The 24,663-nt window shown below is 44.1% G+C and overlaps 1 protein-coding gene and 1 long non-coding RNA gene across 3 annotated transcripts in view; both read right to left on the reverse strand.

Annotated features, from left to right (window-relative positions):
• Window positions 1–24,663, reverse strand: part of LOC146788819 (uncharacterized) — a 553,440-nt gene that overhangs the window by 114,025 nt on the left and 414,752 nt on the right. The gene's annotated exons all lie outside the window — the stretch shown is intronic.
• On the reverse strand, window positions 13,574–14,857 carry LOC146788820 (uncharacterized). Its single transcript, XM_085630041.1, has one exon. It carries the CDS (start codon window positions 14,855–14,857, stop codon window positions 13,574–13,576), a length of 1,284 nt encoding a protein of 427 aa, XP_085486167.1.

The following is a 24,663-nucleotide window of genomic DNA, read 5'->3' on the forward strand; positions in this document are numbered from 1 at the left end:
TCATGTTTCACCCTCTAGTAAGGTGGAATCATACCTCCCACCCCAGTTACTGGTGTGGGGGTATGATTCCAAGGTGTTTGACACCAAACACGACATGTTTCCATGCAGCCATTCCAAAGTTAGCATTTACCGCAAGGTTATAATGCACTTAAGAGTATATGGTATGGCTGCATCACAAACAACCCCGGAATAAAGGTTCCGAAAGCTGCAGAGGGGCTCTGCTCATGCATGGGCACCCTCTCACATGAAACCCAGCACCCTGCCTTCAGGATTGTTAAGGCCTGCCATAGCGGTGACTGATAGGTTTACATGTGCAGTGATATGGAGAGATATAGGGAACCTATATCCCAGTAAGGGGTGCATACACCACCTTACACAGGCTGCTGTAGCAGACCTGTTGGGCCCGATTCACAGAACTAACTTAAGACAAAATCCTAAACTTACTACCATTTTGGAATTCACAGAAGGCACTTACTCATTTTGGTATTCACAGAAGGCACTTACTCATTTCGGTATTCACAGAAGTTAGGAGTCCTAACTTTAGGACTCCTAAATGCCTTCTGTGAACACCGAAAGCCTTACAATTAGGATTTTTCTCAGTTTAGTAGTAGTAAAGTTAGGAGTCCTAACTTTAGGACTTCTAAACTGAGAAAGATCCTAACTTTAAGACTTTCGGTATTGACAGAAGGCCTTTAGGAGTCCTAAAGTTAGGACTCCTAACTTCTGTGAATACCGAAATGAGTAAGTGTCTTCTGTGAATACCAAAATGAGTAAGTGCCTTCTGTGAATACGAAAATGATAGTAAGTTTAGGATTTTGTCTTAAGTTAGTTCTGTGAATTGGGCCCTTCGTGTCATTTTGAATGGCTTCCCAGGGGTGGCATAATACTTGCTGCAGCCCCTGGTAGGCCTCTGAGGTACCTATGCCCTGGGTACATAGTATACCATATACTAGGGACTTATAAGGGTACCCCCATAATCCAATCTGGAGTGTACCTAAAGTACATGCAATCAATTTAGAGAGGAAGCAGCTAGGCTGGGGCCCTGAATAGCAGGGTCCCAGCCAGAGTAAAGTCGAAAAACAGTGAAACATCAGCAAAAAGTGGGGGTAACCATAAGAAGCAGATCCTACTCTCCTACAGGGAGCAGGCCTATCTAATGGGAAGAAACAATTTACTTACCTGTACATTATGGTTCTCCAGTATTGATATCTTTCATAGATTCACTTGCTTGTATCTTCCACCTCGTCATGGTGGGAGTCTCACGGTAAAGGAAATACATAGCAGTAAAAAGAAAAAAACTGCCTAGATACCATAGATAAGCATAGACTTTGGTAGCCCAGTACTAACATTATGTGGTCCAAATGCCAGCCAATGAGACGCCAGCCCTGAGATCACATTCCCCAGCAGAGCCACCATACCTCAGATTTCCATCCCCAAGTGAGAGCCAAGGAAGTAATTCGAGATAAAAAAGTGGTCTACCTGAGAAACGGGGAGGCGGGCGGGTCGCATGTGAATCTATGAAAGATATCAATACTGGAGAACTATAGTGTACAGGTAAGTAACTTGTTTCGTTTCCAGTATTGAATCTTTCATAGATTCACATGCTTGTATCAGAATAGAAAGCAGTACTCTTACAAGTAAGCGTTTCCAGGAAAGCACCCTTTTTTCTCAGCCTCTGCTTCCTGTTTATGAGGCTAATAAATATCCTCTAGAAGATAGAAAGATTGAATGTGTCGACAGGTATTATAACGCCATATATTACGCAAATTTCAATGACATATAGTAAAAAGCTATTCAATGTAGCATTTGAGAAAAAGACATTCACATGAAACAAGAAAACATTTTTTAGAGAAAACACTGTCAGGTAAATACCTTAATGAAAGAGATGACGTAGCACGGCTTGTCCCACTGCTGAATCTGCTTTCCAAGCTGTTTCCAGACAGCAGTGCTTGGTAAACGTGTGGACATTCTTCCACGTTGTCGCTCTGCAAATATCCGGAAGAGATACTCCCGCAAACAATGCAGCTGAAGTTGCCATTTTTCTGGTTGAGTGAGCTCGGACCGTCAAGCGTAAAGGATTTCCGGCATTCTTCTGTCACAAAGGTAATGGCTGAGGTTATCCATCGGGATATGCTAGTCCTTGATAAAGCCAAACCTTTCCTGGGACCAGCAAATGCTATTAACAGCTGACTTGTCTTTCGAAAGGACTTTGTCTTATCAATATAAAATTTTAAACACCTCTTGACATCTAATGTATGCAAAGATTTTTCTACTGCAGACGATGGGATTTTAGAATATGTGGAAAGAACAATAGATTAATTGAGGTGAAAATCCGAAGGGACTTTCGGGATGAATTTAGGGTTTGTTCGTAAGATCACTTTGTCTGTCTTGATTTGAAAGAAAGGCTCTGTGATGGAAAAAGACTGAATTTCACTGACCCTTCTAGCTGATGTCAGAGCCAGGAGAAGGGCTACTTTCCAAGATACAAACTGCAGCTCAGCTTTGTGAATCGGTTCGAAAGGTGGTTTCATGAGTTGCACCAAGACCGTGTTCAACTGCCATTGTACTGACGGATGTCTAATTGGAGGGAAAACTCTGAATAATCATTTTAAGAACTCCTTTATCACTCTCTGTGACCAAAGAGACGGATGATTTGGTTTCCTGCGATACCTTGAAATGGCAACCAGATGCACTTTGACTGATACATCAGAAAGGCCTGCCTTGGCCAGATGCAATAGGTAAGGGAGAACCTGCTCCGGAGAAGAGTGTAAGGGGTGAAGAGATTGTGTCAAACACCATTGGCAAAACCTTTTCCACTCCGCTACATAGGTTTTATTTGTGGAAATTGCATGAGTGAGAGAGGATATCCCGGTATTCTTCATTAATGCTCAAGGACTGAAATTCATGCTCATGAGGTTCCATGCCGACAAATCCAACAAGGCCAACTGGGGATGAAGAACTTGCTATTATCAAAAGTGGATGCTGTTCCTCTAGTGGTGGAGCCTAAGCAGTAGATGTGTGCCATCCACCAACAGAAGATGGTGGAGATAGAGGGGTACTAGGAGGGGCGGGAATCTCAGGGGATCCCGCTATTGCAGAACTAGGGTCCTCACACACCCAGCAAGCTAGGTGTCATGCTTTATCATCTGGACCTGCTCCTCGTTGGGTCGGTGCTGCAATACCCAACGGGCACCCGCAAAGGGGCTCTTTATCGGAGATCGTTTGTTCCTTATTTGGAATATCTAACCTTTTTTAAAAACGCACTCACTGCACATCAATGTATCTACACACTCACGGGCCACACACCCCCACTTCATCAAACGGCAAAGGAACAAAAGATCTCCGATAAAGAGCCCCTTCGCGTGTGCCCGTTGGGTATTGCAGCGCCGACCCAACGAGGAGCAGGTCCAGATGATGAAGCATGACACCTAGCTTGCTGGGTGTGTGAGGACCCTAGTTCCGCAATAGCGGGATCCCCTGCGATTCCCGTCCCCTCCTAGTACCCCTCTACCACCACCATCTTCCGTTGGTGGATGGTACACATCTACTGCTTAGGCTCCACCACTAGAGGAACGGCATCCACTTTTGATATTAATGATCTGATAGGGCACGTTTGCTGGACCTCTTTAAACAGCCCTACAGTCCCGTCTCTTTGAAATAAGATGAAGAACTTGCCCCGTGTTTATGGAGATCAAATCCTGGATTAGAGGAAACTGCAATCTGGGAGCTGCTGATAGAAGCTGATAGAAGCTCCGAAAACCAGAATCGTCTCGGCCATGCCGGGGCTATCAGAATTAAGTGACACGGTTCCCATCTCATCTTCCTGAGCACCTTTGGGATCAGCGGGAATTGAGGAAATGCATATGCGAACATCCCTGTCCAACGGAGCTGAAGAGCATTCCCCCAAGATTCTGGCTGAGGGAATCTGCTTGCAAACTGTTTGCACTTTTTGTTGTTTCGATTGTCAAACAAGTCCAGAGCTGGAGTGTACCATAATCGAAAAATTCACATGAGTTGATCTTGATTCAGTTCCCATTTGTGACAAACACTTGCTGATCTGCTTAGTGAATCTGCTCTAATGCTGTGTATTCCGGGAACATGCTGAATTTGCAGGGAGATATTGTGAACTAGAAGCCAATTCCAGATTTCTTGAGCTTGTGTTGATAGGGGCTTTGATCTTGTTCCCCCCTGTTTTATTAAATAAAACATCATTGTTGTACTGTCTGTCCTGACTAGAACTGTAGAATTGTGAATCCTAGGGAGAAAGGCTTGGAGACCCAAGAACACCGCTTTTAGCTCCAAAAGGTTGATGCGTAATTGAGCCTCTTGTTTGCTCCAATGTCCTTGAATCTCTAGGTCTTGAAGATGCGCTCCCCATCCCTGCAATGATGCATCTGTTGTCATTATATAACTGGGAGATTTTGGTTCAAGATTAGCCCTTCTGATAAGTTCTGCCTTATTCCCCACCATGACAGCGCCTCCTTTATTTTAGGTTTGATGAAGATCCGATCCTCGAAGGAACCTTGATGTTGCACCCATTGAAGGTCTAGAAGTTCTTGTAGAGGCTGCATGCGAAGCCGACAATTTGGAACTAAGGGGATGCAGGATGACATCATCCCCAACAAGGACTTGAATATCCTTACTGAAGTGGACTTTCTGTTCTTTAGTTGTGAGGTAAGCTTCAGAATCTTTCGGATGCGTTCGTCTGAAGGGTACGCTTTTGCTTCCCTGGTTTGTAATAACGTTCCTTGAAATTGAAGTGACTGGGACGGAGTTAGATAGGATTTTTCCATGTTTATCCGTAAACCCAGAAACTAGAAGAGATTTATGCAACATTCCAAGGATTGCGAGTGTCTTTGTACGATGCGACTTTTATCAACCAATCATCCAGATATGGGTATATCTGATGACCTTGTTGCCTCGGATACGCTGCCACCGGTGCCATGCATTTTGTGAACACTCTTGGCGCGGATCGAAGACGAAAGGGTAACACTCTGAATTGGTAGTGGGCCCCGCCACCGCCAATCTGAGATACCGTCTGTGTCGTACGTGAATTGGAATATGGAAGTATGCATCTAATAGATCTAAGGATGTCATATAATCCCCTCTTCTCAACATCATCAGAATTTCTTGGATAGCATACGGAAGGATTGCTTCCTGATGAACTTGTTTAAGCCTCTGAGATCCATTACCTGTCTCCATTTGTTTGATTGCTTTTTCCGCATGAGGAAAAAAATTTGAGTAGAATCCTTTCCCTCGCTGTTGAAGAGGGACCTCCTCTATTGCTCCTTTTACCAGAAAAAACACAATTTCCGCCTTGAGGGCCGAGAGATGTTGCTGTTTTCTGTGAATGGGAGGACGGTCTGGAGGTTTGTAGAGGAATTCTAGGGTGTGACCGTGACGAATTATGTCTAATACCCATCTGTCCGATGTTATAGACATCCATTGGTGGAACTAGGAAGAAAGGTAAAGGGTCTGATGCAGGCTGTGGAATGACGAGGTGGTTGGCGCCTTGGAATTGTCATTGTCTTCGATTGGTGTCCTGTAATTTTCCTCTTGTTGATGGCTTTATTCTGGACTGTTGCTGGTAAGACGAATTTGAGGATCGAAATTGCTGTGCATTTGAATACTGACGATACCCTTGTTGATGGTATGGCTGGTATCTATTGGACTGATAGGATGATCTTTGTTGAAAATGTCCTCTTGATCCTCTGCCACGAAAGGAGTGAAATCTGCATTGTTGCAGTGATCCTAATGCCCTCGCCATATCCGTATACTTCTTAATACCCTGCAGGGCATCATCCATGTGGCTGCCAAATACATCTTCTCCGTCGAAGGGCATGTCTACTATCTTAGTCTTCACTTCCGGCCTGAATGAGGTAGCCTTAAGCCATCCCTGTCTGCGAAGTGCTATGGCTCCTGCCATTTGTCTGAACGCCACCACTGAAATATCCATGGCTATGTCGATGGATTCCGAAGCTGCTCTAGCTCCATCTTGTAAAATTAGTGTAGCTTCTTCCTTCTTGTCCTCCGGCAGATGTGATAAAAGAGGAGCAATATCCGACCACATTTGCCTTTTGAAACGGCTAATTATGGCGAGCACATTCGATGCTTTAATAGAAGCTGCCACCATGACCGCAAAGCATTTGCCTGTACCATCAAGTTTCCTTTCTTCCTTATCAGGAGGAGCTGAACATGTAGCCGATGGATTCTTTGATCGTCTTTGTGCAGCTTGCATTACCACAGACTCTGGTTGGGGATGTCCAATAAGACATGCCGGGGAGGATTCTGGAGCCCGGTATTCTTCTCTATTCTGGGAACCGAGGCTGCGACAGAAGCTGGATTCTTCATAATTTTCAACCCTTCCTCCCATATGTTTTACCATGGGGATTGTCCTTATTGATTTCCTGGAAGACTCTTTGAAATCATTTAGGAAACATTCCTCTTAGAAGCTTTTTCCATGAGTTCATGGAATGCCAGGATGTCCTCCGGTGGAGATGTTACTGGGGAGGGTGACGGCGATGGAGAAGAAGGGATAATGTATTGGTCCCATTCATCCCCCACAGGATCTTCTTGGCTCAGTTCTCCTTCCTCAGGTTAGTTCTCAACCTCGCTGTCAGCTAAGTCATCTCTGATAATAATGACTCTTGGAGTGAGCACCTTCTGCACCAGAGACGGAGGCTGCTTAGCCGGAGCTTGCGCGACAGGTTACTGCTTACTTGCAACATCCAAAGAAGAGGTATTGGCTTCAGGGAAGCGACAATAGTAATCGTTGATCATGCTCCTGAGATCCGATACCAGTGATAGAGGCATGGATACAGACTCCTCTCTGACATTAGGTACCCTCCTCCTCCTCGTAATCGTAGGATTGTTGAAAAGACTCATATCTTTTTGAACCCGTTAGAGGTCGATCTTTAAAAGAGAAAACTTTCTGCACTTCTTGGTATTCCTCCTCATCAGTGTCCTGACTTTTGATTTTCAATTGAGAAGGGCTGTATGCGACTTCTTCTGGACTTTCCTCTCCAGACTCCTGCATCTCACGAAGGTTTGACGGAGGCAGCGGAGACATAAAGAGGTAAATTCTACATTGACTGATCTCTCCGTCGACGAGCCAGTCGACGGGGGTAACCTTCTAATGGAAATTGTCGTAAGCGATACTTTCATTGGGGATTTAAAAGCTGTCGTCGACGGGGAGATCGTCGACGAGATCGACGGCGGTGTCAAAAAAGTAGTCGTCAACGGTGTCGTCTCCATACTCGTTGTCGACGGTGTCGTCTTCGTAATCGCCGACGATGAGGTCGTCGCTGTAACTGTCGTCGACGTTGTCGTCACCGACGTCTTCGTCGACGGAATGGTCGTAGAAACTTTTTTCTTCGACGATGGATCCGATGACGGACCCTCGTCTCTGAGGACTTTTTAAAAGGAGTATGAGGCAGAGAGGAAGAAGAAGACTCCTTTTCCTTTAATTTACTGCTTTTTTAAATCAGATTTCGCTTCAGAAGCTCCTCCTTTGCGTTTTGAAGAGGAGTGAGCCTTAGAGTCATCCTCAGAATCAGAATCCAAAGTGGTCTTTTTCTTCTGAAGCCACAATAGCAAACGTGCCTCTCTATCCTTAAGTGTCTTTGTGGGGGTCCTCAGAGAACAACCTGGCCTTCCCACAAGACCTACAGGGTCTGAAAAGCCTCTTTTTAGAGCCTTCAGACATTTTGAAGAAAGCTTGAAGAAAAAACAATACCGCAGTTCCAGAGGAAATTCTGTAAATACAGGTCAAAAGTTCAATCAAGGGAACAAACTGAGCAAAGCTCAGGGAGACTCCTTCTCACACAACGGCAGTTGGAAATCTCAGGTATGGTGGCTCTGCTGGGGAGTGTGAGCTCAGGGCTGGAGTCTCATTGGCTGGCATTTGGACCACATAATGATGGTACTGGGCTACCAAGGTCTATGCTTATCTATGGTATCTAGGCAGTTTTTTCTGTTTTACTGCTATGTAATTCCTTTACCGTGACACTCCCACCATGAGTACGGGGAAGATACAAGCATGTGAATCTATGAAAGATTCAATACTGGAGAAAGGTATGCACTAATAAGAACAGTGTATTCATTAGTACAGCAAGACTTAACCTTGGAGAAGCGAAAACTATCGCAGCTGCTTTCAGCAGAGGCCAGGGAGAGAAATTAGTTTCGACCATGACTCAGAATGGCGGCCAAACAAAATGGTGCCACGGATGCTAACTTAAGACACACAAACCATAAACAGCACAGCTAAAAAGAAATTATTCCAACAGGTGGGTATTCGTCTTCCGTAACTCCTGAGTGGCATAGACTCTGTCCCCTCTGCCTGCATGTACCTCTACTCTTGAATCTACCTTTGGGTGCCACCGGACTCCTTCGTCTTCTTCTCCAGCGGCATCTCAAGTCCTCCATTGTGGTCTACGGCGGTTTTCGACATCACTTGACACCTATGCACCCAGCTTCCCTGGTGTAGGTATCCTGGTTTCTGGGGTATCTAAAGGTGGGGTAGCTCTCAAACTTTCCATCTTTCATGGGGTTTCTTTGGGGTCCACTGGGATGGGTCCGTCTTGTTTAAAATTGCAACGCGATTTACCTATTGACTAATATTGAGCACGCAGTCGTGTTCCCACTCTGCACAAGACCTCAGTGGGGTTCCTAGATACTCACCTTGGGTGGTTCCTTGGGACGTCTTCTGGGTCCATTCTTGACTTGAGTTGTGATTCGCATTTCACTATTTTAGAATATGGTTTGGTCTCCCCCTGGAGACCCCAGTGTATTTGTGCTACTTACGTGCTCTATTTCCTAAGTATTGTGTGTAATGTGTTTCTATCTCCGGGTAGGAGATAGTGCAAATGTGTTAGTGAGTATTGGTATTAAAATACATATTTTTATAACTACACTGTGTGATTCTTTTTCACTTAACCTTTACCATAAGATTAAGTACTGGTAAAACAAGCTGCTTTACACTCATTCTGGACTAATCCTGACGGCTGCTCTCCACAGCTACCAATTAGAGAGCTTTCTAAGGTGGTCTATCACCACTAAAATCACCATAAGGGTTGTCTGGATTAGTGCAGGGTGCTACACTTACATAAGTCAACGTCGCTCCGGGCGCGCCGTGAATACTTCGCTGGAAGCGAATGAAATGTTTGTTTAGGATTAATGAGAAATGGAGGTTAATCTTCAATTCCAAGCTTTAATTCGTGGAAGTTAGGATCAGTTCATGTAATCAAGTGGTGAAAATTGCATTCATGGGGTAACGCTCAACAGGTCATAATGTATCAATGTTTGCTAAATTTAGCAAACATTGATACATTATGACCTGTTGAGCGTAAACCCACCTTTATTAGGCGAAGTCCTTTTTTCTTTTGTTTATATTGGTTGATTCCTCATTTTGCAACTTACTGATATGTACATATTTCTTTGCAACATAGATTCCCCTGATGAAGGGCCAGAGGGGCCCGAAATGCATTGGGATCGAGTTTAATACCTGAGTGGAGATCTAACACTGTGATGTTACCCCATGAATGCAATTTTCACCACTTGATTACATGAACTGATCCTAACTTCCACGAATTAAAGCTTGGAATTGAAGATTAACCTCCATGTCTCATTAATCCTAAACAAACATTTCATTCGCTTCCAGCGAAGTATTCACGGCGCGCCCGGAGGGACGTTGACTGTTGTCAGTTAACGCATGTGATTTCCGATTTTATACACTCTTTGGGATTTGAGAGTGATACCTCTGTGGCACCTGACAACATAGCAAATTGTTCAACCTTTGGTCTGTGCACGATCCAAAAACTGTATGACACTTACATAAGTGACAAAAAACAGAATGATGCGACGGAACAGATCAGAATGATGTTTCTTTCAAAACATGAATGATACGAACAATAGTTACTTACCTGTAATCTGTGGTTCTCCAGTATTGGTGTCTTTCATAGATTCACATGCCTGAATCATTCCCCGTCGTCGGAGTCGGAGTCCCACGGTACATAAAAAAGCAATAATTATGCATATACCAAACGAAAAAACCTTGGTAACCTGAACCAGGAAGTAAAGTAGCCTAAGCTACAAGGGAAAAAACTTACACAGCTATGACTATCACTGTCATTATATACAGTCCAAACTGCAGCCAATCAGGCGACAGCACCCACCAGAATGTTCTCCTCAGAGGCTCAGGCTGTCAGATTTTCTCGCACAGGAGTGAAGTAATATACCATAGCCTAAAAAGCCTCTGAGGGGAGGTGGGCGGGTTGCATGTGAATCTATGAAAGACACCACTACTGGAGAACCACAGATTACAGGTAAGTAACTATTGTTCTTCTCCAGTATTTGGGGTGTCTTTCATAGATTCACATGCCTGAATCAGAGTAGATAGCAGTACATAACCTTTTGCTCATAAGACGCCACCTTTATATATATATATATATATATATATATATATATATATATATATATATATATATATATATATATATATATATATATATATACCATATACATTATGAAACAGTATAACCATACAGAAATACACATGTGTTTCAATTTATGCAAAACAATTTCACCTCACAAAAAGCGTCTTATAAAAGCATAGCGGAGGAGGGAGAACAGAGGCTCACCTTATTTGAAAAGATTACGCAGAACAGCTTGTCCCACTGAACCATCCGCATCACTTGCAGCTTCCAAACAGTAGTGTCTGGTAAACGTATGGCAGCTGGACCATGTTGCCGCTTTACAGATCTGGTGAAGAGGCACACCGGCGAAAAGAGCTGTAGATGACGAGATTGCTCTCGTAGAGTGTGCTCTTGGGGTCGCTTGTAGTGGTCTTCCAGCCTGATCATGGCATAAACAAATTGCAGCTGAGATCCAACGAGCTATGGTTGGCTTTGATACTGAATGGCCTTGACGTGGTCTGCCATAAGCTACCAAGAGCTGGTCCGATTTGCGCAGCGGTGCTGTACGTTGTAAGTAAAACTTCAGACATCTCTTGATGTCTAGGGAATGCAAGGCCCTTTCTGCAGCTGTTTGCGGATTTGGAAAGAAAGTTTTCAAAACTATGGGTTCATTAAGATGGAAATCCGTCGGGACCTTTGGCATAAATTTTGGATTAGTGCGCAGCACCACAGAATCAGATGTGAATTGCAGAAAGGGTGGATGAATAGTGAACGCTTGAAGGTCACTAACCCTTCTTGTAGAAGTTAGAGCCAATAATAAAGAAACCTTCCAAGAAAGGAACTTTAGATCCGCCTTGTGGATGGGCTCGAAAGGATGCCTCATTAGTTGTGAAAGCACTATATTAAGGTGCCAAGAAGGAGGCGGACGCCGAATAGGCGGAAACATCCTAAATAGCCCCTTAAAAAATTGTTGGATGACTCTGTTGGAATAGAGAGAGTTAGTACCATCCTGTCGGAATCTTGAAATTGCAGCCAAGAACACCTTCAAAGTAGAGTGGGAAAGACCAGACCTCGCCAATTGTAGAAAGAAAGGCAGAAGTTGTTCCGGCTTTGCGTGGATCGGATGGAGATTGACGGATTGACACCACATGCAAAACCTCTTCCACTTTAGTTTGTAGGTCTTAACAGTTGCTGGTGCTCGAGCATTGGCCAAAACCTCTTGGCAGTCTGGAGGGATATCTAGGTGTGCAAATTCAAGCTGTTGAGGAGCCATGCTGCTAATCTCAGCGATGCTGGGTCCGGATGACAAATTTGACCGTTCTGAAGGGTCAGAAGATGTGGAATTGGTTGAAATTGTATGGGCTCGGCCTCCGAAAGGAGGAGAAGTTCTGTGAACCAGTACTGGCGGGGCCACCTGGGAGCAATTAAGATCATGCGGCAAGGCTGTTGTTTGATCTTGCGCAGAACTCTTGGAACCAACGGGATCGGTGGAAAGGCGTAAGCATATATTTGCGACCAATTCATCGAAAAGGCATTCCCCAGCGAGTCCTTGTGGGGGAGCCCAGCTTGTGAAGAATGGGCATTTGCGGTTCTGGCTGGTCGCAAAGAGGTCTATATCGGGATGCCCCCATTCGTGAAACACTTCGTCTAGGAATGGTTGGTGTAACTCCCATTCGTGATTCGACGTTGTGGTCCTGCTGAGGGAATCCGCCAGAACATTCATGATTCCCGGGACGTGAATGGCTTTGAGGTTGATCTTGTGGCGGATCGCCCAATCCCAAATCTCTTGCGCTTGCTGGGATAGGAGGGCTGACCTCGTCCCGCCTTGTTTGTTCACGTAATGCATACTTGTAGTGTTGTCTGTTCTTACAAGTATGCATGCTCCTCGGATGATGGTCTGGAAGGATTTTAGAGCCAGGAATATGGCTCGCAGTTCTAGCAGGTTGATATGCCACTTTCTTTGTTCTAGAGTCCACCTGCCATTGATTGTCATTCCTTGAAGGTGCGCTCCCCAACCCTCGAGGGATGCGTCTGTGGTGACTGTGAACTCCGGCATTTCGACCAGAAATGGGCAACCCTCCTTCAAGTGGTTCATCTGCCTCCAACATTGAAAGGCCTCTCGCATTCGTGGGGTGATGTGAATGAGATCCTGGAATGACCCTGTGATCTGAAGCCATTGCAGATTGAGTTCCTCCTGCAAGGGTCTCATTCTGTACCGACAGTTGGGAATGAGATGAATGCAAGACGAAATCATCCCTAGGAAGGATTTGTATACACGGACTGAAACGCACTCTTTTGATTTTAGAGAGCGCGCAAGATTGCATATTTTGGTTTGCCTTTCTTTTGATACGAAGGCTTTGACCAGATCCGTGTTCAACGTCGCTCCTAGAAACGTTCTTCTTTGCGAAGGAATAAGATGTGATTTCTCCAGATTTGTTGATAGACCCAGGGATTGGAAGAGTAAAAGGCATTTCTGAACATGCTCGGATGCTACCTTGGCGGAACTTGCCTTGATAAGACAGTCGTCCAGGTACGGGAATATCTGAACTCCCTGCAGACGGAGATGCGCAGTCACTGGCGCTATGACCTTTGTGAAGACTCTGGGTGCAGAACGGAGTCCAAATGGGAGGACTTTGAATTGGAAATCCCTGCCAGCCACTCTGAACCGTAGATATTTTCTGTGCCTTGGTAGGATTGGTACGTGAAAATAGGCGTCCTGCAGGTCGAGGGTGGCCATGTAATCTCCCATCGAAAGCAACTGCAGACTTTCTTGGAGCGTCAACATCCGGAACGACATTTTCTTTAGGAATTGGTTGAGGGCGCGAAGGTCGAGAATTGGACGCCACTCTCCTGATTTTTTCCGGATGAGGAAAAATCTTGAGTAAAAGCCCGTTCCCTTTTGTAAGAGAGGGACTTTTTCTATTGCTCCTTTTTGAACCATCAAATTTATTTGGGAAAAAAGCTCCTTGAGATGAGCAGGGGGTGGACCTTTGGGAGGAGAATTTGGCTGAATTTTTGTGAATTCCAGAGCATGTCCTCTGGATATTATATCTAATACCCACTTGTCTGAGGTAATCTTGTACCAATTTGAATAAAAGTGGGATATTTGACCTCCGATTCTTGTACGTGGGAACGGTAGAGATGGTGGCAGGTGGCTGAACTCATTGCTTCTTACCGGACTCTCGTCCGCGAAAGGACTGCTTCTTACGCGACTGCGAATATTGTTGATTTCGCTGTCCGTAATACTGTTGGCGATAATTCTGAGATCTTTGGTTATACTGAGAGGTTTGAAAGGAACGCTGCTGGTTATTACCTCCCCTGCTAGAGAAGGATCCACGTCCTCTGGCTCCGCGGAAGGTAGATTTTCGGAATTGCAAACTACCCAGGGACCTTGCCGTCTCCGTATCCTTCTTTATTGCCTGTAGCGCTTCATCTACATGTGCACCGAACAAGGATTCGCCATCAAATGGCATGTCTATAATTTTAGACTGCACCTCCTGGCGAAACGATGTGGACTTCAGCCAGCCCTGCCTTCTCAGCACTGCGGCTCCTGCCAGCTGCCTGAAACCAGTTGATGCCACATCCACTGCTGCGTCGATGATTTCCGCAGACGCATACTCTCCTTCCTGCAGGATCTTTATAGCCTCGGATTTTGAAGGCTCCGGTAACATGTCGAGGAAAGGAGAGATGTCGGACCACATCTGGCGGTCGTATCGCCCTAAAATCGCCAGGGAGTTTGCAGCCCGAACTGTGGTGGCTGCCATCGTAGACACTTTCTTTCCTATTGCGTCCAACCTTCTACCATCTCTATCAGGTGGAGCTGATATGGGTGTTGAGGGATTTCTAGCCCGTCTCTGAGCTGCTTGTGCTATAACCGAGTCTGCCTTAGGTTGACCAATCAGGCATGCTGGTGAATTACTTGGGGCTCTATATTTCTTGTCCAGCCTTGGTAACACTGCTGGAAAAGAATTAGGGGTAGCCATCAGTCTCAATCCCTCTTTCCAAATAAAGTCAATGATTGGGATTGCCCGAACCTGCTTCCTTGGTTGGTCCTTGAAGTCATATAGGAAGCAGTCATCTTCCTTTGTTTCCATGGGAATCAGGAATCTTTTGGTCGCTCTTTCCATCAGTGAGTGGAAATTCCCAATGTCCACCGGGGGAGAGTCCACCGGAGCTGGAGCACTTGGAGAAGGAGTTTGTACTTGGTAATTATCCCACTCCGACATGATAGATTGATCATCTACCTCTCCTTCCTCCCTTTCATCGTCTGAAACCTGCAATTGCCGAGATGGCAACGGAGAAGGTGGTCTTGGTGACTGGAGCGACGACAACTGTACTCGTGGTCTGGGTGTAGCCGGAAGAGATTCCGCCGTTTCCGAAGGAGGAAAACGTCTATAGTAATCTTGCAACATATACTGCAGATTATCAAGTAGTTCCAACGGCATTTGACCATACGGCACTGGTGCAGGTGGTGTTGGCTGTGGTTCCATATTAGGATGTTCGTATTGTTCATCCTCATCATCCTCATCATCCTCATCTTGATATTTGATGAGAAGCTCCGATGGACTCCTTGCAGTCCGAAATCTCTCATCTTCTTCGGAGTCGTTATCCTCCGATTGTAAAAGTTGCGCCGGTAATTTTAGAGGCGATATAGCCTCTAAAGACGATCCTCTACGCTGTAGAAGCGTAGATGCTGGTGACCTTTGATCAAACACGACAGACGACGGAGTCGCAGTCCATACCTGTATATCCATGCAGGTAGATAGTGAAGGTGGTAACACTCGTGTCGACGGAACGAATCCTGACGTTACAGCCATTTTCGATGACGAGGCTGTTTTCGTCGACGAGATGGCATCCGTCGACGATGGGACAATCTTCGCCGACGACGGTGCCGACGACGAGGCAACCTTCGTCGACGATGGTGCCGTCGACGAGGGCGTCGACGCGTCCATCTTCGTCGACGGGGCCACAATCTTTGTCGACGGAGTAGACGTCGACGAAGTAGTCGGCGGAGCCAGCTTCTTGATTCTTACCGTCGACGGAACGGAGACGAGAGATGACACTTCCCTCGTCGACGAGATGGGTTTTACACTCACCGAAACCAGCGTCGACGGCGATGAAGCTGATGACATTATCATTGTAGGTCTCGGCGACGAGAATGTAATCGTCAACGTTGAAATCGCGTCGACGATAATAACTGTCGACGCCACTGCCGTCGACGGCGCCGTCGACGACGGCAATCTCACCTGAGGTGATTTCTTGTCAGGAAAACTCTTAGCTGGCTGGGTTTTTCCTGTTTTCCCAGGGGGCGTAGAGGGCTTGGATCCTGAAGGTGGAGATGTCTTCTTAGATGAAGACAAAGACTGCCCCGAGCCCTTAACAGACTGGGCTCTCCTCGACACCTTTGCCCCAGTAGAAGAAGATTCTTCCTCAGCCACCCTTTTTCTGGACGAGATAGAGGATCCAGAGGCAGTTTCTATCTCTGATAAAGGAGCATCTTTATCCTTAAGCTTCTGTAGCCACAGAAGAAGGCGTCCCTCTCTATCTCTTAAGGTCTTTTGAGAGAAGGTATGGCAAATCTTGCACTCCTTCACCTCATGATCAGGATAGAGGCAATAGATGCATTTTTTGTGAGGGTCTTCAGAAAAAAGCCTAAGCTTTCCGCAGGACTCACAAGATCTGAAGAGTGATTTCTTTGTAGTTGACATCCTAGAAGTTGTAGAAACTTGAAGAACTGAGCAGAGCTCAGGGAGACGCCCTTCACACGACGTGCGGTAGAAAATCTGACAGCCTGAGCCTCTGAGGAGAACATTCTGGTGGGTGCTGTCGCCTGATTGGCTGCAGTTTGGACTGTATATAATGACAGTGATAGTCATAGCTGTGGAAGTTTTTTCCCTTGTAACTTAGGCTACTTTACTTCCTGGTTCAGGTTACCAAGGTTTTTTCGTTTGGTATATGCATAATTATTGCTTTTTTATGTACCATGGGACTCCCATTCCGACGACGGGGAATGATTCAGGCATGTGAATCTATGAAAGACACCCCAAATACTGGAGAACATAGATTACTCCTTCACAAAAAAATACTTATATATTGAAATAAATCATCTATTAGTCATATCATTGTTTGGACACAGTTTCGCTTGAAAAATCTCTTTTTATCAACATATTCATCTCATACATGATTAAATAAACAACAGTCCATTACTCGAAAAAACATACAAAACAGAGGACATATAGTCCATTCCTTATTCCCCTACAAAAAATATAATGGATGTAACCACTATTATCATAAGCATTCCATAATATTAGAGTCGCCCCATGGGATAGTACTAGGGGGAGGAAAAAAGGTTTTACACCCCTAACGTAATTTATTGGTACTATCTATGTCTCAATTCAACCAAAAGTTTAAATTCTTCCGGGGCTCTTAATATTGAACAGTAGTCGACGCGTTTCAGCCCAACTTGCTTGGGGGCCTCATCAGGACTAGGGTATATAAGGATATATCTCCTGGAACAACATCTATAATATAAACACAAACATTTTTTACAATATGTACACCTATCTATATATGTACATTAATTATATACAAAATCTCGACGATATGTAGAACCTCTCTGGGGGTGGCAGTATCAAGGAGTCACCAATTAACACCACTATAAAAATAAAATAATAATTAGAAAGAAACTGCCACCAAAACAGTCCTAACACCCGTGCAGTAAAATCTCATAGTTGCTGGGAAAGCAACTAAAAAACCAGAAATAAGGCCAACCAAACACATGTGTAAGATATACAGGTATGTGAAGTCACCGTTTACAGAGCACTTTAAAATTACCAAATCCGCAGCAATTCAAGAAGTCTCATTCAAAAGCAGCCAACTCTCTATGGCGAGAGGAATAATCTAAATAGAAAGACGTGGGACTAAATCAGATCTATATACCAAGACAACATAGCAAATATGTATTGCAGGCACGTTACAGGAGCGAGGACCCAAACCTTACCTATTGGGCACAAGCAAACACAGTCAGATTACTACGTGCAGGGCTAATGTCTCCTGTCATCGCGCAATAGTCCTTTCCTCTATTACGATCTATCAGGGAAGGAAAAGTGAAAGACTATAAGAATGGCACGCTAAACGAAAAAGTGGATCTATCCTGGTTCTAAAACAAGGTCTAAGACTCCGTAGCAAGACGCACCTTGAATAATATGCTGTCTCTCGCTGGAATACAACTCTCCGTGCGGTTCCCGATTGGAATCCCGTGGCCGGCGGACGCGGAAGTATAAATACTAACAATAGTTACAATAGAAAGCGGACTAGCAGGACGCCAATCCCTATGCTAACGTGTCTCACGATAGACATAAACAAAAGGCTAAAAAAACATCGAATACTCACCCCAAAGGGGATTAAAACATAAATTAGTAAAATAAAACCAAAGCAAAACTAGAAAACTAATATTGAATTAATAAGTAAGAAATGAATACGAATCAAAAAATTTTGGGAAAACACCCGATATATAGTGTACTGCCACCCCTAACAATATTACTGAATGACTAAGTCACAAAATACTAACAGCTACACAAAAATCATCAATGGTATCTAAATACATTTCTCATGCGGCATTTTACATGTATGTACCCTACATTACGACAAAGGTGTCACAAACCCTAATACATACAAACACATGTATTCATGATACAGAAAGACAATGCAGAAAAATGATGCAACTGGACGCAGCAAGTAATAGAAAATCAACCTGCAGTTCGATGTCTGCATACTACGACAGCCCAAACAGAGAATATTAAGGGTCCTGAATCAGTGACCACATTTCGTCCCTATCATTGAGGCCTAGTGACACTGTATGGTACTTTTCTATGAATCTTGCCTCTGCTCTATTCAGTTTCATTTGCAGCGTGTCTTTATTGGAATCTTGTATAACCAACAATACAGGCCAATGTAAATCATTTTCTGTGTGGCTGTGAGAGAGAAAATGTTGGACCAGGGGGGCTCCCTGCGTCCGACATTTAATCCTGGACCTGTGTTGCAAGATCCGTTTTTTAGCAGTCTGAGTCGTTTGTCCAATGTAAAACTTTTTACATGGGCAATTAACACAATATATGATATTATTTGTGTTACAATTTGAAAAAACTCTCTGTTCATGATTGAAACCATTGATTACTATGTGTTTTGAATCACTAGTCAATTTGCATGCAACACAATTTTGACATCTATAATGTCCTACCACTGGTGGAAGACTTAAAAGGCCCCTGAGATCTTTTCTTGGAAGATCACTAGTTCTTGCAGCCCGCACCAAGTGTTGTCTGATGTTTCTGCCTTTCTTAAATGCAAACAATGGCTTCTGAATGTCCAAATTATCAATGAGTTTCCAATTAGATAAAATTATCTTTTTGATCTTATTAACTTTTGGACCATATGTCAGGACACATGTGAGGGTTGAGTTATCCTCGTGTTGTTTAGGGGTAAGTAAGTCTTCGCGTGGTGTATACCATGCTCTTTTAAGCGCTGTCTTGGTCAATTTCTTAGGATAACCTCGCATGATTAACTTATTTTTTAGAATTTCAGCACAGGAAAAATAGTCCTCTTTATTCGAGCAATTCCTCCGGATACGGAGGAACTGCCCATACGGCAAATTTTCTTTCAAAGTGCGTGGATGTCCGCTGGTAAAGTGCAACAGGGTGTTCCGGTCAGTGGGTTTGGTATATAGGCTGACTTTCAAATGGTCACTCTGGTGTTGTACAAGGACATCTAGAAAATTGATCTTATCTTTGTCTTTGGAGATCGTGAATTTGAGCTCCAATGTTCTGACATTCAGCCAACTATGAAAGTCTGCTAATTCGGTCTCGTTGCCACCCCAAATCATAAAAATGTCATTAATATAGCGACACCAAAAACAAACCCAAGATCTAAAAGGGTTGGTGTCGCTATAGATCCACTTTTTCTCAAATTCATCCATAACCAAATTGGCTATCTCTGGTGAGAAGCAACAGCCCATGGTCAGGTAGGTCAAGGCAGGTAAGGGATAACCAGATCCCAGGTCAGGATCGCTAAAAAAGCCTCCTCATGGTATCGGGCCACTCAAACTCGGGCCAGGGGGTCCGGGTGAAGAGTGGTGCAGAACAGCGGAGACACCTTGACCAGTTTTCTGTGTTGGAGTCTTGGGGTAAGCAAATCCGGTGCTCACAGAAGACAGAGTAATTTTGGTGAAAACAGAGCAGGTCCTCCAGTTTCTGAATGGCTGATGGACACGCAGGGTTTCGCTGGTGGCAGGTCAAAGTCCAGACAGGCCAGGCAGGGCAAGTGCCAAAGCAGCTGTTGTCCTCTTCTTTCTTATTCAGCAGGGCTCTTCGGTCCTTCTTCTTTTCTTCTTATCATATCTGAGGAGTCAAGTTTCAGGGTCACCCCTAAATACTACATTTAGAGGAGTGAAAGGGTTGTGCAGGTTGGGACCAATAGGTTCCTTCCTTGTAATGTAATGTAATGTAAGTGCCAATTTGTATCGCGCGGCAATCGCTCCAAGGAGCATCTAGGCGCCCAGAAAGGACCACCAGATGTTAGGTAGTCCCTATGCTTACTTGACCGAGAACCCGAATTACACTAGGCTTCTGGCAGTTATATCTTGGAGATTAAAGATCCAGGTTTTTAGATGTTTACGGAAGTCTATTTCTTTATCCAGTAATCTCAACTGGGGGGGAAGAGTATTCCATGCTTTTGCTCCCAGTACCGCCAGGGATTTGCCCCCTCGAGTTTTGAGTCTGAAACTCGGGACGGTAAGCAGGTTGGCCGTTGAAGAACGCAGTGCTCTGGTTGGACAGTATCTGCTGAATTTTTTCCTCAGATAGGACGGGCCTAGGTTGTGAACAGCTCTAAAAGTAATTAACAGTACTTTAAACAAAACCCTTTTTGTAATGGGCAGCCAATGTAATGCCTTGAGGGCTTTGGTTGCAGATGATCTTTTCGGCCATTTTAGAACCAGCCTCGCTGCTGCATGTTGCACCATCTGAAGTTTGTGTGTGACAACTTTATTTGTACCAGCATAGAGGCTGTTGCAGTAATCGATGCGCGATGTTACAAGTGCAACCGTAACTGTTTTCCTTGCTTCAAGGGGCAAAAGATCAAAGAACTTTCTCAGTCCCTTTATTACCCCAAAGCACATGCCTGCCACTCTAGCTGCTTGTTGTCTAAAAGACAGGTCAGAGTCAAAATGCACCCCCAGATTACGGGCCGAGTTGGTTGTATGAGGTGGTATTTCAGCTTTTTCTGGCCACCATAATCGTGGGGTGAACTCATTTTTTGGGCCTATAGGCATGATCTCTGTTTTACCTGTGTTGCATTTCAGGTGATTTAGGCGCATCCATTCAAAGGTGGCCGTTAGGCAACCTTTGAGCTTATCCTCCCAGGCTTGGTTATCCTTATCCATTACCAGGATAAGTTGTGTGTCATCGGCATAGGCTATAGCGTCTATGCCAAATGACGATATCAGTTTTATCAGGGGTGCAGTATAAACATTAAACAGGGTCGGGCTCAGGCTCGAACCCTGCGGAACTCCCGTCAACAGCGCTTTTTCACTGGAGCAGAATTCCCCCAGGGTCACCACTTGCCTCCTGTCACTTAAAAAGTTTCTTATCCACTCAAGCACTGTCCCTGTGACACCAGATGTTATTAACCGGTCTAATAGGATGGCATGTGAGACCGTATCGAAGGCCGCCGATAGGTCTAATAAAATCAGGACGGCCTTCTTGCCTTGGTCTAGGGCTGAGCGGATAGTTTCTGTAGTGAACAGGAGGGCCGATTCAGTGGAATGTTGGGCCCTGAAACCTGCCTGGTTGGGGTGCCATACATCACTATCTTCCAAGAAACGAGTAAGTTGTTTATTTACAATTGACTCTGTGACTTTGCACAGAGCCGGAAGTAGTGAGATGGGTCGTAGGTTCGACAATGTGGTGGGGTCAGGGAGTTGTTTTTTTTTGCAGTGGTTTCACCGCTGCCAGTTTCCACTCTGGGGGGGACTTTGGCTGTGGACAGTGAGGTGTTGACAATGGCATTTATTATTGGATTGGCAATGTCCACAATGAGGTGTAAAAGTCTAACTGGGCATGGATCGAAGGGGGATCCGGATTTTGTTGCCAGAATTCCTCTTTTGGTATCCTCCAGGCTAACTGGAAGGAAAGTTGTCAACTGCGTGGCTCCTTGCCTCACTATATCATCCTCTGTTCTTGGCTCTAATATAGGGACATCGAAGTCCTTCGTCAGCCCCTGTACTTTTCCCTCAAAGAAATCTGCGATCTTGTCACAGAGTGCCTGCGAGGGTGGGATATCCTGCGCTAAACATTTAGGCTTATTAAAGCCGTTTACAATTTTAAATATTTCCTTTTGTTTGCTGCTGGCTGTTTCTATTGCCAACGAGAAGTACCTTTTTTTAGCCTGTTTAATTAGCGCATGATAGGCATTTTTTATCCTTTTGTATTTGCTACGTTCTAGGCTAGAGTAGTATTTCCGCCAGCTTCGTTCAGCTCTTCTAAGCTCCCCTTGTTTATCTTTGAGATCTCGATCGAACCAGGGTGCAGATGTTTTCTTTCTACCCTGCCTCGTTCTGTTTTTTCCCTGCCCAACTGTACCTTTCAGATCATTCATCCATGTTCTGAAACGGATACGGAGGAACTGCCCATACGGCAAATTTTCTTTCAAAGTGCGTGGATGTCCGCTGGTAAAGTGCAACAGGGTGTTCCGGTCAGTGGGTTTGGTATATAGGCTGACTTTCAAATGGTCACTCTGGTGTTGTACAAGGACATCTAGAAAATTGATCTTATCTTTGTCTTTGGAGATCGTGAATTTGAGCTCCAATGTTCTGACATTCAGCCAACTATGAAAGTCTGCTAATTCGGTCTCGTTGCCACCCCAAATCATAAAAATGTCATTAATATAGCGACACCAAAAACAAACCCAAGATCTAAAAGGGTTGGTGTCGCTATAGATCCACTTTTTCTCAAATTCATCCATAACCAAATTGGCTATCTCTGGTGAGAAGCAACAGCCCATGGCCAATCCCATGATTTGGAGGTACAAAACATCTTTGAAGCTGAAAAAATTGTTTTTTAAACATAAAGATGCAAGCGAAATTATGAAGTCAGTTGGTACTTAATGTGGCCTTTCTCTTTCCTCCAATTTGAGTTCCATAACTGCCAATGCCTCGTCTTGCGGAATATTGGTATACAATGATACAATGTCAAAGGATACCAAATATTGACTGTCAGCGTTATATGGGAGGTTCTCTATTTGTGATATGAAATCCATCGTATTTCTCACATACAATTGGGTTTCTTTGACCAACGGGGTTAGAAAGAAACCAATGTATTTAGCCAATGGCTCCAAAAGGGACCCACAGGCGGACACAATAGGTCTTCCCGGAGGACATTCAGTAGTTTTATGTACTTTAGGGAGTACATAAATGTTAGGGATCTTACATATGTCTGCATTCAGGAAATCGAATTCATTTTTACATAACCACCCCTGATTCAGTGCATTCGTAGTTATGTCACAAATCTCTGCCTTTAGTTTGCGTGTAGGGTTCTCATCTAGTAGCCTGTAATGTACAGGGTTTGCAAGTTGTTTAAGTACTTCCTGGTCATATTTCTCCACATCCCATAAAACAATCCCTCCACCCTTGTCTGCCGGCTTGATGACTATTGCCGGATTCTCAGCAAGAGTCTTGAGTTCTGATGTCTCTTGTTTGGTAAAGTTAGATTTATAAAAAACTTTTTTATTTTGTAAAATGTCCAGTTCTTTTAAGATTTGTTCCTCGAATAACAAAATCTCAGGAGGCATAACCGAACTTTCTGGTATGAAAGATGACTTATTCCTAAAGCCTGTGATATTTATTTGTTCGTTATATTCCCTATCATGAAAAAAAGTTTTAAGTCTAACCTTTCTGAGGAATTGTAGGACTTCTGTTTTGGTGTCCACCGGATTTAATGGCACCGTGGGTACAAAGGATAAACCTTTGTGAAGTACATTCATTTCGTACTCAGATGGTATGTGGTTGGACAGGTTGTAAATGGGTATTGGTTCAGTGAATCTTTTATGTACATTTATCGTCTGTATGTCCTCCTCCGTGTACGGAAGGGTTCGGGATCCTGGTTCTGATATGGATCTGGGTTTTGAAACTGGCCCCGTTGTATAAATTGGCCGGCTGATTGATTGTAGTTCCTCCATCCCGTCCCTCCCCCTCTGCCTCTGTATCTGCCTCTGCCAAAAAAAGGTTGGGTTCTAGGGTATTGTGGGTACGGTTGGTAATTGTTATAAGACCCTTGATCTGAATCAGACGAGGTATCTGAAAAGGTGATAAATCTCCTTCGGGATCTTCCTCTATATTGTAGGTTAAGCGAGCTGGGGTTGTTATTTTGAAAAAAATCTTCTTTCAAATAGGGGTATGTTTCCTCTATTTTAAATTTTTTTATATCCCTTGCCACTTTGGATGTTTTTTGATTAGTGGTGAAGATCTTAAACTCAGCAATAGTTTTTTCTACTGTTTCTAACAAACCTTTCGCTTACATAAGTGAGCACCATATTCTAAGCCACCATCTCACACATACCCTGCCAGAAACTCCAGGAGTTGTACTCTGGTAGGGTTAAACACAGTTCTTATTTTTTTTAGCTTTACAGAGAAGCCATAACTCTCTTACCTCTAGGCTGGAGTAAGGGGTGAGGTCGAGCTCCTCATTCATCTTTTATGAGTTAATCATTTGCTCATTATATTTTTAAGTGGGATTATTTTTAGAAGATCTATTAAAAAAGTTCTAAGTACTTCCCCTTTAACTTCAGTAAGTTTTAAAGTATCTAAAAATAATACTACAGGTACTTATTCTAAGGCCCTAAAAGGAATTTCAGAAATTTGTAAAGTAGTCAATTAAAAAAAATGAGTTCTACTAAAGTCAATTTTTGGATTCTTGCAGTGTGATCAGGTGTTGACTGAGTTAGTCAAATAAATGCAAAGTCGTAGACCCCACCAATTTAGGAAGCTGGCTCTGTATATACTATACCAAAGTAAGGTGTAGAGTGCAGAGTGCAGTGGATCCCCAGAGGTATAGCAGAGGCTAAATTAGATAATCACTAACAGCTCTATTTGCTGTAGCATGGTTGAGCAGATAGACTTATCAGAGTGTGTGTTAAGCATTTATTGTATTCACTCAATCAAGAATTGATGGCTCACACTCAGAGACAGAATCCACCCCAAATA

The sequence above is a fragment of the Triturus cristatus genome, chromosome 10 (genome assembly GCF_964204655.1).
Source record: "Triturus cristatus chromosome 10, aTriCri1.1, whole genome shotgun sequence".
NCBI classification, from domain to species: domain Eukaryota; kingdom Metazoa; phylum Chordata; class Amphibia; order Caudata; family Salamandridae; genus Triturus; species Triturus cristatus.